The following is a 9,928-nucleotide window of genomic DNA, read 5'->3' as shown; positions in this document are numbered from 1 at the left end:
AGAGGTAGGGGCGGGGGCGTGGGGCGGGGGCGGGTTTGGAAGGTGCAGGATGGAGTAGGTGTGGGATGGTGGAGCTGGAGTACTGGGAGGGGCTTTTGGGCCGGTGTGTTGTTGAGTGGCTGCAGCGGGGCGCAGCGGGGCGGGAAGCGGATTGTGATCGAGGACGACGATGTGGGCGGGGGCGCACACAAGCACCCTACAAACAGAGATTCATGGCACGGCGCGCCCACGTAGCTTCCAGCGGCATCCGCTGCAGAACTTGACTCAACATGCGCCGTGGTCGTGTGGTCCGGTGATCGTGCCTCCGTTCCACTGGACCAACCCCTCCCCGCCAAACCTCTCCTCCTATTCCCCCTTCCTCCCACCCTCCCGCGCTCACATGCGCTTGCAGGCACGTGCCACCCTGGAAGCCACCTTGGGCCTGCAGCTGTCCAACATGCGGGCGGCGCTGGGCCGGCTGCGGCAGCAGGTGGCGGCGGCAGATGCGGCTCTGGGCGGCATGGCGCGAGCGCTGGTGGAGGCGGGAGAGGGGGACAGCGCGGAGAGCGCGGCACGACCTGCAGAGGCGGGGACAGCGGAGGCGGGGGCGGCGGGTGCTGAAGCTGGTGTTGCAGCAGGGGAGGGGGCAGGGACAGAGGCGGCGGTGGCGGCGGCGCGAGGGGCGGATGCGGGCAGGACAGCGGCTCCGGACGCCATGGAGGAGTTTTGACGCAGGGCAGGACACCCGGTTGGCTGGCTGAGCGGAGACTGTGTTGGGAGAGTAAGCTCAAGTAGGACAAGTAGCGACTAGCAACTGACGGGAGGTGAGGATTAAATCAGGTTTGCGGAAGAAGAGGTGGGCGGTGCGTGGTAAGTATCAGGTCTGAGTGCATCCGTGGGGGATGAGGAATTACGGAAGCGTGTTCACCCCCCCCCCCCCTCATTTGGTAACGACTTCATCTGCAGTCTTCGGTGCATTCTTTATCATCGCCACGTCAGCCACGGTGCATTCATCTGACAAACGGGGGAGATGGTGATGACTTAACGTGCCACGGCCGTACTTTCCAAACAGCTGTCAACAATCCACCATCACTAGCATGAACGGGCACTCGGCCACGTGGTGCTGGAGCACGGCGGCGAGGATGGCGTGTGGTGGCAGCCGCTGCCCGCCAACAGCACGCCCACCAATTGGGGCCTAACGTGGGTGGCGGACCTTGGCATGCAGTGGAGCTCGGGGGTGCAGCTGCGGCAGCTGGCGGCGGCACGCCCGCTGGCGCGCCCGCCGGCACGGCCGCTGCCAATGATGCCTCTGGACATCAAGCCAGGGGACTATCAGACCGGCTGCCGCACCCGCGGCCGTGCCGGCGGCGCCTCAAGCCTCATGATGAAGCGCGGGATCTTCGACCGGCCAATATGGAGGTGGTGAAGGCGGCCCGGTTCGGCGGTGGCCAGGAGACTGAGGCGCAGCTGGCGGCCCGGTTCGGCAGTGGCCAGCAGACTGAGGCGCTCGGGCGCCTCACCGGGCGCAAAAACCTGAAGCAGACAAACCCGGTGTTCTACACGGGCAGCTGGCGCCACGGGGAGTGTGGGGTGATCACCATTGAGAGGGCTGCCGGAAGGCCCGACGGCAAGGCTGTCAACGTGGAGTGCACCGTCTGCAAGCATAACACCACCATTTCCATCAAGAAGTGGCGCCTGAAGGAGGTCATTGACCTGTGCGACAGCCTGCGACAGCGACTGAGGGTGGGCGGGATAGCATTTGGCGGACTGGCGCCCTGGTGCATTTGGCTTCGGGGGCACTGCGCGTGGGTGATGAGACTTGTTCGGTGTGGCCAGCAGTGTCCTTTGGGGTTGTGCAGTGAACGTGTGGCTGTGTACCCCCCCATACCCCCCCATACACGTTCCCGAGGTGGCTTGCATCAGCTTGCATCTCATGAACCCGGCTGCTGTAGAGCTCTTGCATCTCAAGTTGTGGCCGTGTTTATTTGAATTGTATCTTTGGAACACTACACACTGTACCCGTGCTGCTCAAGTGTACAAAAGCAACGTCTTTCTTCCGTCACGACTCGACAGCGATGGGCGGGCACGACGACCTAAAGCAGCCACTGATGGGAGCGCAGCCCTCTGTAAGTCGAAAATACATCACTTGTAATGTGGCAGATGAATTGTCATCACGGCAGGGACGGACGAAGAGCCCGAATTGCATGCTTCTTGCGTTTCGCAACGCAGGCGCCTCCACTTGGCTCTGGATACCCAGCTGCTGCAGGTAATGCCAATGCTTTTTCCCGACATGCGGGCCGCTGTGTAGCCAGGGGTCCTGCAGTGAAGGTCCTGCACGGTTGACACACACACACGCACACGCACACAGACGCACACGCGACCATCTCTAGGTGGTCGCCAGCGCCGCCGTGCATGCTACGCAAGGCGGGCCGAGCGTGGCTCCAAGCGCAAATCTCAGCTTGTTCTCCCATATCCTCATCCTGCCCTGCGCGCAGCGCCCGCCACCGGCTATCCCGTAATTCGCCCGGAGGAGCAACAGCAGCAGCCGGCCCGCGCAACCTTCTACCCCTCCATCCCCTCCGCTGGTGCCGGTCCCTCATTCAGCGGCAGCTATGCTCCACAGCCTCAGATGGTGGCGCCGCCGACCGAGGTGGTGATTGTGTCGTGCCGCCACGACCACGAGTGCGGCGGGCCGCCAGAGCGCATGATGTGCGGCAACTGTCGGCACCTGGTTACGCCCAGCGTGCGGAAGGTGCGTGCATGCGTGACTTTGCACTTGCGAGGGCGAGCACATGAATACGGGGTCGTCTGCTGCCAGTTGGGCATGCAGAAAGCACGTCCAGGCGTGCGCATCATGTCTCAGATTCCTCCCACCTGCCACCTGCCATACTCAGCGTACGGTTTCCCCACCCATCGGTTCCTGCCTGACTGCCTGTGCACATGCCCAACCCTGCAGCGATGGGGGCTGTGTTCGTGCATCACGGCCGTGGGGCTGTGCTCCACCGGCCTGGGGCTGTGCTTCTGGCTGCCATTCTGCTGCCCCGTCACTCTGGACACCGTGTACCAGTGCCCCACGTGCGCGGCGGAGCTGTACCGGCGCAGGGCGCCGTTCGAATGAGAGGCGGGCTTGCGCAAACCAAGGTGGTGTTGGGAGTTTTCAGGGCAATTGCTGTGTAGATTGGTTGTGATGCAAGAGCCAAGGCTGCTCTGAGCACTGAGGATGTTTTCTGCAATGGCCGGGCCGGGTAGGACGGCAGAAATCGCGTCGTTGTCTCACCCACCCACTCGACGCCACGCACCGGTGGGTGCCGACACAGCAGTGGAGACGGACATACCGCAATTCTACTGGGTTTGTGTTGCATGTCGAGGATACGGTATGATTTTTAATGAACAGTGACGGGTGTGGCAGAAGATCGTGTCACGCTGTACAAATGATGAGCAGATGCTTGATAGCCTGGGAGCATGTGAAGTCATGTCATAGGCGTGGATAGTGAGGGCCAGAGCCCATCCTGATTGGGCACGCCGCCTGCTGGTCCATGCACCTCACCGCACCGCCGCTTTGTCAAACGATTAGCTGTCCTGCAGCACGGCGCCGTACATGGGCCTACCCTACCCCAAGCCTGGCCCCACAACTACTCAGATCAGACAAGGCACAGACGCGGTCCAGCAGGGGATGACGTAGGTGGTGTTGAGAAACACCGGTTTTTTTTGAAGTGCCACGGAGGTTGGGTATGCCAACCCTGGCAAGGAAGCCCGTCGACGCCGTCAGCAGCCATTTAGGTGCTGGTGAACTTGGTCACGGCCTTGGTGCCCTCAGACACCGCGTGCTTGGCCAGCTCACCGGGCAGCACCAGGCGGACAGCGGTCTGAATCTCGCGGGAGGTCAGGGTGGGCTTCTTGTTGTACTGGGCCAGGCGCACGGCCTCGTTGGCCATCTTGTCGAAGATATCGTTGATGAACGAGTTCATGATAGACATGGCCTTGGAGGAGATACCGGTATCAGGGTGCACCTGTACAGACGAGCGAGGAAACGATGTTGGGAGCCGACCAAGTCAGCGAGGTGGCTTTGACCCCGCTCCGAAGCCCTTATCAGCCGCGAGTAAGCCAGTGCGAGCGCTTATGATGTTCCAACACAGGCTGAGCCATGCCAAAGCCAGCCGCTCGCGCTCGCGAACAAAATTGTTCAAATCTCGAGACTCTTCTTGGGCCTCGCAGTGCCTCGCTGCTCGCAGCCGTCTCACCTGCTTCAGCACCTTGTAGATGTAGACCTTGTAGGTCTCAGCCTTGTTCAGCTTCTTCTTCTTCTTGGAGCCCTCCGCGGTCTTGGCGGGGGTCTTCTTAGCCGGAGCCTTCTCAGCAGCCTTGGGAGCCATTTTGTTATAGTGTCAAGAGATGAAGTAAAACGAGTATGGAAAGAGTTTAATAACAAACAACGCGAAGAGAGCTTTTATTAGGGGCGCGATGGGGGTCGCTGTGGACGAGCATTGGCACAGGTGAGCCGGCTCACCTGTGCCAAAGTCAACGGTCAACGTTGACCACCGTTGACCAAGACCCGATTGACCGGGCCCACCGCCACAGGCCCGCAGCCACCATCCTTAGCCGAGTCAAAGAGTACAAGTCTGAGCGTGACTCGAAGGACCTTGTCTCCTCTACTTGCCATGTATCTTGAGTATTAACTGGCTCCATTGATACTATATGTGCGCACGGCCGGCTTATAATCCCTTGTCGTCTTCGCTGCGAAGCATACGCCAACAAAGAGCTCAATGCGGCTCCGAGTAGCTCTCATTGCTGAAAACGGAGCGCAGACTTGAGTGCTTGCCAGGGCCATGCTGACCCCAAGCCGGAACAACTTCGCCCGCGCCGGTTATATGCGGCGAAACACAAACTGCCATTTGGGCTATTCCTGTGAGGGTCGCAATTCCGAGTATCACAGTGGTGTTGCAGGCAAGGCGTCGGCCTCACGGCTGCTCGCGGCTGCGGCCCTGCGACCGATGCTGGTCGTCATACTTGCATGTCTCGCACGGCGGAGCACTGCTGAGCCGAGGTGTTCCACGAGCTCTGGCGGCGCGCAACCACAATAGCAGTTGGGGGTACAACCGACAAGCGCGGCGCTGATCAGCACCAGCCCTCAAACTAGGGTTACACTGGCGCCCTGAAACTGTTGCAGTTGATATCAGTACAACTGGCTCTGAAACATGCCTGCCACAAGGGCGCGGCACGCAAACATGTGCGGATCGCCCCATGTCCCATTGTTGGGCGGCTTCAACGCGTTGCAGCATCACAGCCCTCCTCAAAGCACTCAACAGGATTGCACCGATGTCAATAGAGGTATCCGCCCGTTACCAACCCCAACCCGCCAAAACCTATCACAATCCGCTGGCCCAATCTCTCGCCACGGCCTGCTGTGAACTCCACACGCCAGCATTGACCCAGAGGACATCGCCATGACAGTGACCGCAGCCACCCGCACCTCACCCCGCTTCAGCCCATTGCCTGGGTGCGGCCCTGTCGAGTCCTCCAATCCTCCCACCCCACTGCCTAGTCGCGGCGCTGCTTGTTGCGCTCGTCGCGGCGGCGGCGCTCCTCCTTGGCAGCCTGGCTCTTGAGCAGGTGCAGCAGCACGCGCACGAAAATGGCAAGCAGGTCCACAAGCAGGTCCAGCGCGGCCTGGGCGGATGGGGAGGAGACGAGAAGCGGGCAGTGAGCGTGGGGAAAGAATGCGGGGGGCAGGCGGGGGACAAGAGCAGATAGGGAAGCGCAGAACCAGTTTCGGGTTGCGGTCTGACGCACGCCCCAGTCGTAGAGAAGTGGGTGTAGGGGACAGGCCGTGGGGACAGGCGCTGGGCTGGTGAGCTGGTCTATCCCAAACCGACAAGCGGCAGCATCGGGCATTGCACGCGTAAGTGGGCATGGATGCGCTCTAGCGCAAGCGTGCACGTGCATCACCCCTGTAAAGCTGCCTGGCTTCTCCTCCTGAGCCCCGCTCCTCACCTTGACGTGGTCCCGATAGCCGGCCGCCGCCTTCTCCACCATAATCTGCGGGGAGGGGGGGGCGGCGGAGGCAGTGGTGGGTGTTGCAGCGGCAGGTACCGTCACGGCGCGAAAAGTCAATGCTGGGCAACATCCACAGGCAAATTTTATTCAAGACAGCGCGCTGGCGACTTGCAGCTGCCAAGTCACGTCCTCGTATTGCCCCACCCCTTCCCCTCACCGCGCTGCCCCTGCCCCCGCCTATTCCGTACGGTATACGGTACCCTCACAACGTCCCCTCCAAGCCCCCTCCCCCGTTTTTGCACGCTTCCCAGCTTGATCCCACGAATGCTGCCTCGCAACTCCACGTTCTTTTTCAACACACACACCTACACACAAACACACACACATATCGCGTTGCTGCATCGCCTACACAGTCTTTGCGCTTATTTTGCCTTGTGCTCTTTAACACACACCTGCGTGTCCAGCAGCACGTAGCCGCAGAACACCAGCAGCCCGCCGTACAGCTCCAGGCTGAAGCCCGCGCGGCCGCCAGCCAGCCAGGCGCCCAGCCTCAGTGCCGCCAGTGCCATGACGGCGCTGGACAGGTAGCCGCCCAGGTACAGGAAGGAGCGGCGCGGGCTCAGCAGCGAGGCCAGGCTGAAGCAGGCGAACACGGCGGCGGTGCCCAGGAAGGCGCTCAGCACCAGGCCGGGGCTCACGGCAGCAGCCAGGCCCACCAGAGGGCCCAGCGCCGCGCCCTGGCAGAACGCAAAGCCGCCCAGCAGCGCATACCGCTTGTTCTGTTGGGTTGGTGGAGTGTGGTGGGTTAGCGGGGTTGGAGGTGGGTGGGTCGGGTTGCGGTGAGGTGGGGGAATGCTGGGATGCGGGGCCCAGGATCCTCCAGCCACCGCCTCACCAGTGTCTGGGGGGTGGCGGAGGTGAAGGCCAGGCCCAGCATGCAGCCGAAGCCCATCAGGCCAGTCAGCCAGCCGCCGATGCTGTACTGGACTGTGGTGGGGGTGGGAGGGAGGAGCCCCAGGAGCGGGGGGGGGTTTCAGTCAGACGGAGGGGGAACCGGGGGGACAGGCGGCGGACAAACACGTGTCAGGTGCATACGGCGCTCGCCAAAGGGGCGAAGGGGCGTATAACGTCAGAATTCGAACGAGTTTATGTCTTTTACACTGTCGGGCACCGCTTGCCAGGCAGTAAGCCTTAAGCAGACTGCAGGATACGCATCTGCGTGGTCCCGTGTCACGCAACGTCTGGTCTGGCATGGCATGGCTGTGGCCTCCGTACATCCCACAAACCCCACATGACGCCGCACTCACTGTCAAGGAAGCAACCTAGCGCCGAGATGGCCACAGCCACCGACAGGGTCAGGTAGACACGCTGCAGGTAGGCCTGGACGCCGGGGTCTCTGCGAAGGTGCCAGAAGAAGGGACACGTCTGGACCCTCACGACCACCCGGATTCGCAGGCATATATTGTGCAAGGGTGCATACCAGATCGACCGAAGCGACTTACAGCTGCGTAAACTTGAGGAACGTGTTTAGGTTCACCCCGTCGAATCGCCTCCCCGTGAACATAGAGCCGAGCCTCTCTACAGCGTCCATGGTTATCTCAATCCTCCAGTCCCACCAGGGGAGCTAGCTCAGGAATGTAAATCGACGCAGAAGCGTGGACAGACTGTGAGAGATGTGTACGGTCTCTGGCCTATTCTCAGCAGCTTTAGGGCGAGGTTATTTGGAAAAAGCGTCACAGTATCACAGCAAGGATTAGGATGGGGTGGACCGTCAAGGGAAATCCGGGGTATCAATGCGGAATTGGCTCATGCTGCAGTGCCGCCCGCAACCTGCGTTGAATGAGCCGCCTGATTTAATGCTATATAATATCAGTTCTGAACCTATAGAGTACGCCGAACCCACACACAAGCGAAAGACTAAGCTCCGGTTGGCTTTTATGCTGAGGAACTCACTACGTTAGTGCCCTGTATATCCATCATATCTATTGGCAGGGAGAATAGGTCGGGCCGGGTAGCAGGGAAGGGGGCGCCTAGGGCCCACCACAAGTAGAGACAAGACGAGCGCGTGTCAGCCCAGCCAGAGCTCAAAACGCAGCAGCCAACATGCCGAAGCAAACGGTGAAGCTGGTCTCCGCGGAGGGCTATGAGTTCATTGTGGACTACAAGGCCGCGTGCGTGTCCAACACCATCCGCAACATGCTCAGCTCCCAAGGTGACGCCACGCTCACCCTCAGTTTACGGGGCGCAGTCACGTAGGCTTCATAGTATTTGGGGCGTCGGAGAGGTCCAGTGTGACCTGAAGAATGGCCTGGGCTGCGGTATCAACACGCGGGCGTTGTTGGAGCTGCAATGTGAACGCGGATGTCCCTCACAGGTCCCTCACGGGATCCCTCCTTGGCTCGGCCGCCGCAGGTAGCTTCACGGAGACGGAGCTGGGCGAGGTGAAGTTCCCGGAGATCTCCACGCCCATCCTGGAGAAGGTCTGCCAGTACTTTTACTACAAACTGCGCTACCAGAACTCGTGAGTGATGCCGGCGTTGCAGCGGGGGGGGGGGCGGCGGTGCAGCGGGGGGAGGGGCTGCTGGTGCTGGGCTGTGCACAGCGACACGCCCGAGGCGGAGCAGCCGCGCGTGCGGTCATGGCGCGGCTTCGTGGGAACGCACCCGTCGCGCGGGGGCGGGCGGCCACGGCAGCTACACACCGGTGGCGGACGAGGCAACAAGTCAGGGCGCATGACAAAGCGTGTTGCTGGCTCAGTTAAAGTCATTTCGGTGCAGTCACAGTCCTTTTCTTGCCTCTTTGCGGCCTGCACCACCCCATGCCACACCTGCACATATGAACGCCCACCCGGTGTGTGGTTGGTCGCCCACATCGCTCCAACCACCCTCCAACCCCACCTCAGCAGTGCTCGCCACGCCGACCACCACTGCGATCAACCGCAGTCCCACGCCCCAACCTCGCCCCTGCACCAATCGCAACATGTCGCAACTTATGCACACACATACGCGCACACACCTTCCCACCCACGCGACCCCAACCCCATCCCACCCACCGCACCACCCAACCTGCCGCCTGTCTCCCGCAGCACCACCAAGAACATCCCTGAGTTCAAGGTGGCGCCGGAGATCGCCCTGGAGCTGCTCATGGCCGCAAACTTCCTGGACACGTAGGGGGGACACATAGATGGCCATTCTGGTGTGACTGGTGTGGCTGATGAGCCCCTGGGACTGCCTGGGGCGGGGGCGCCGCGGGGTGTGTTGGGAAAACGGAAATGGTGTGTGCGTGTGCGTGTGCGTGTGTGTGTGTGTCATAAGTCACGCGTGGGGCGGGGCGTGTGTGGGGTGTGGGCTGTTGCTGTGTGTTGAGGGGGCTGCGAGCGGCAGGTGGTTGTTGTGTTCGTTTGTGGAGCGGCTGGAGCAAGGTCGCCTCGGGAGCAGGCCCAGCGCGGGCGGTGTTGAGGGGCGGTGGGGGCGCGAACGGCATGGAGGCGCCTGCAGCTGGAGCTGTAGTGGTCCGCCAGACAGCTTGGGTACACGGGAGCAGCCGCAACAGGAGGTTCATGGTGCGAGGGGGCACAACTGGTTGTGCGTCGGAGGCGTTGTGTATGTATGCTTGGTGTCACCAGCACGTCCATCAGCCGTAAGGGTGGGGTGGTTGCAGTCTTGCGGAGACCCAACCTAAACCGAACCCAATGCTACTGAGCGAGGAGAGCGTGGCATACGCTTTGGCAACGGAGTGGCACTCGACAGTAGTCCCCGTCCCCGAAACGCACCGAGGGGGTTGCATGTGAATCAGCCAGGACATGCATGAGGACAGTCGACATGCCCAGGTGGCGCCGCCCGCTGTCCACGCCCCAGCTGTACTGTAGCGGGCTGGCGGGCCGCGGCTGACAGTGGCGGGCGTAGCCACATGCGATAAAGCTGGATGCCCCCCGCCTTGTCCCTATGGAAATTGG

At 61.6% G+C, this 9,928-nt stretch overlaps 5 protein-coding genes across 5 annotated transcripts in view; 3 read left to right on the top strand and 2 right to left on the bottom strand.

Moving 5' to 3' along the window:
- Window positions 1-944, top strand: part of CHLRE_01g062902v5 (uncharacterized protein) — a 2,945-nt gene extending 2,001 nt beyond the window's left edge. The window contains exon 5 of the mRNA XM_043059070.1: window positions 392-944. Within this exon, the coding sequence (XP_042928984.1) occupies window positions 392-709 (318 nt within the window). The 3' untranslated portion in view covers window positions 710-944. The remainder of the gene's footprint in view (window positions 1-391) is intronic.
- A 998-nt stretch (window positions 945-1,942) lies between these two features.
- Window positions 1,943-3,628, top strand: CHLRE_01g062537v5 (uncharacterized protein). The gene is made up of 4 exons (XM_001700187.2): window positions 1,943-2,105; window positions 2,209-2,245; window positions 2,475-2,731; window positions 2,936-3,628. The coding sequence occupies exons 1-4, from the start codon at window positions 2,055-2,057 to the stop codon at window positions 3,095-3,097; spliced, it is 507 nt and encodes a 168-aa protein (XP_001700239.2). The 5' UTR covers window positions 1,943-2,054; the 3' UTR covers window positions 3,098-3,628.
- A 22-nt stretch (window positions 3,629-3,650) lies between these two features.
- CHLRE_01g062172v5 (uncharacterized protein) lies at window positions 3,651-4,462 on the bottom strand. Its single transcript, XM_001700142.2, has 2 exons — window positions 4,221-4,462; window positions 3,651-3,989 (listed from the first exon to the last, which is right to left on the bottom strand). Exons 1-2 carry the CDS (start codon window positions 4,350-4,352, stop codon window positions 3,756-3,758), a joined length of 366 nt encoding a protein of 121 aa, XP_001700194.1. The 5' UTR covers window positions 4,353-4,462; the 3' UTR covers window positions 3,651-3,755.
- Window positions 4,463-4,570: 108 nt separating this feature from the next.
- Window positions 4,571-7,710, bottom strand: CHLRE_01g061807v5 (uncharacterized protein). Its single transcript, XM_001700141.2, has 6 exons — window positions 7,476-7,710; window positions 7,281-7,369; window positions 6,869-6,960; window positions 6,426-6,752; window positions 5,971-6,015; window positions 4,571-5,646 (listed from the first exon to the last, which is right to left on the bottom strand). Exons 1-6 carry the CDS (start codon window positions 7,562-7,564, stop codon window positions 5,518-5,520), a joined length of 771 nt encoding a protein of 256 aa, XP_001700193.1. The 5' UTR covers window positions 7,565-7,710; the 3' UTR covers window positions 4,571-5,517.
- A 92-nt stretch (window positions 7,711-7,802) lies between these two features.
- On the top strand, window positions 7,803-9,904 carry CHLRE_01g061442v5 (uncharacterized protein). The gene is made up of 3 exons (XM_001700186.2): window positions 7,803-8,185; window positions 8,386-8,494; window positions 9,059-9,904. Exons 1-3 carry the CDS (start codon window positions 8,077-8,079, stop codon window positions 9,141-9,143), a joined length of 303 nt encoding a protein of 100 aa, XP_001700238.1. The 5' UTR covers window positions 7,803-8,076; the 3' UTR covers window positions 9,144-9,904.
- The last annotated feature ends 24 nt before the right edge of the window (window positions 9,905-9,928 follow it).

This window comes from Chlamydomonas reinhardtii, chromosome 1 (assembly GCF_000002595.2).
Source record: "Chlamydomonas reinhardtii strain CC-503 cw92 mt+ chromosome 1, whole genome shotgun sequence".
NCBI lineage: Eukaryota > Viridiplantae > Chlorophyta > Chlorophyceae > Chlamydomonadales > Chlamydomonadaceae > Chlamydomonas > Chlamydomonas reinhardtii.
This window is presented reverse-complemented; position numbering and strand designations above follow the sequence as displayed.

Excerpts from the sequence above, each read along its gene's own strand:
- CHLRE_01g062537v5 (XM_001700187.2), top strand. The coding sequence starts at position 2,055 with ATGGGCGGGCACGACGACCTAAAGCAGCCACTGATGGGAGCGCAGCCC. Across the intron at positions 2,106-2,208 it reads TGATGGGAGCGCAGCCCTCT|GCGCCTCCACTTGGCTCTGG; the intron begins GTAAGTCGAAAA and ends TTCGCAACGCAG. Across the intron at positions 2,246-2,474 it reads TGGATACCCAGCTGCTGCAG|CGCCCGCCACCGGCTATCCC; the intron begins GTAATGCCAATG and ends CCCTGCGCGCAG.
- CHLRE_01g062172v5 (XM_001700142.2), bottom strand. The coding sequence starts at position 4,352 with ATGGCTCCCAAGGCTGCTGAGAAGGCTCCGGCTAAGAAGACCCCCGCC. Across the intron at positions 3,990-4,220 it reads TCTACAAGGTGCTGAAGCAG|GTGCACCCTGATACCGGTAT; the intron begins GTGAGACGGCTG and ends TCGTCTGTACAG.
- CHLRE_01g061807v5 (XM_001700141.2), bottom strand. The coding sequence starts at position 7,564 with ATGGACGCTGTAGAGAGGCTCGGCTCTATGTTCACGGGGAGGCGATTC. Across the intron at positions 7,370-7,475 it reads TTCCTCAAGTTTACGCAGCT|AGACCCCGGCGTCCAGGCCT; the intron begins GTAAGTCGCTTC and ends GCACCTTCGCAG. Across the intron at positions 6,016-6,425 it reads ACGTGCTGCTGGACACGCAG|ATTATGGTGGAGAAGGCGGC; the intron begins GTGTGTGTTAAA and ends CCCTCCCCGCAG.
- CHLRE_01g061442v5 (XM_001700186.2), top strand. The coding sequence starts at position 8,077 with ATGCCGAAGCAAACGGTGAAGCTGGTCTCCGCGGAGGGCTATGAGTTC. Across the intron at positions 8,186-8,385 it reads CAACATGCTCAGCTCCCAAG|GTAGCTTCACGGAGACGGAG; the intron begins GTGACGCCACGC and ends CGGCCGCCGCAG. Across the intron at positions 8,495-9,058 it reads AAACTGCGCTACCAGAACTC|CACCACCAAGAACATCCCTG; the intron begins GTGAGTGATGCC and ends TGTCTCCCGCAG.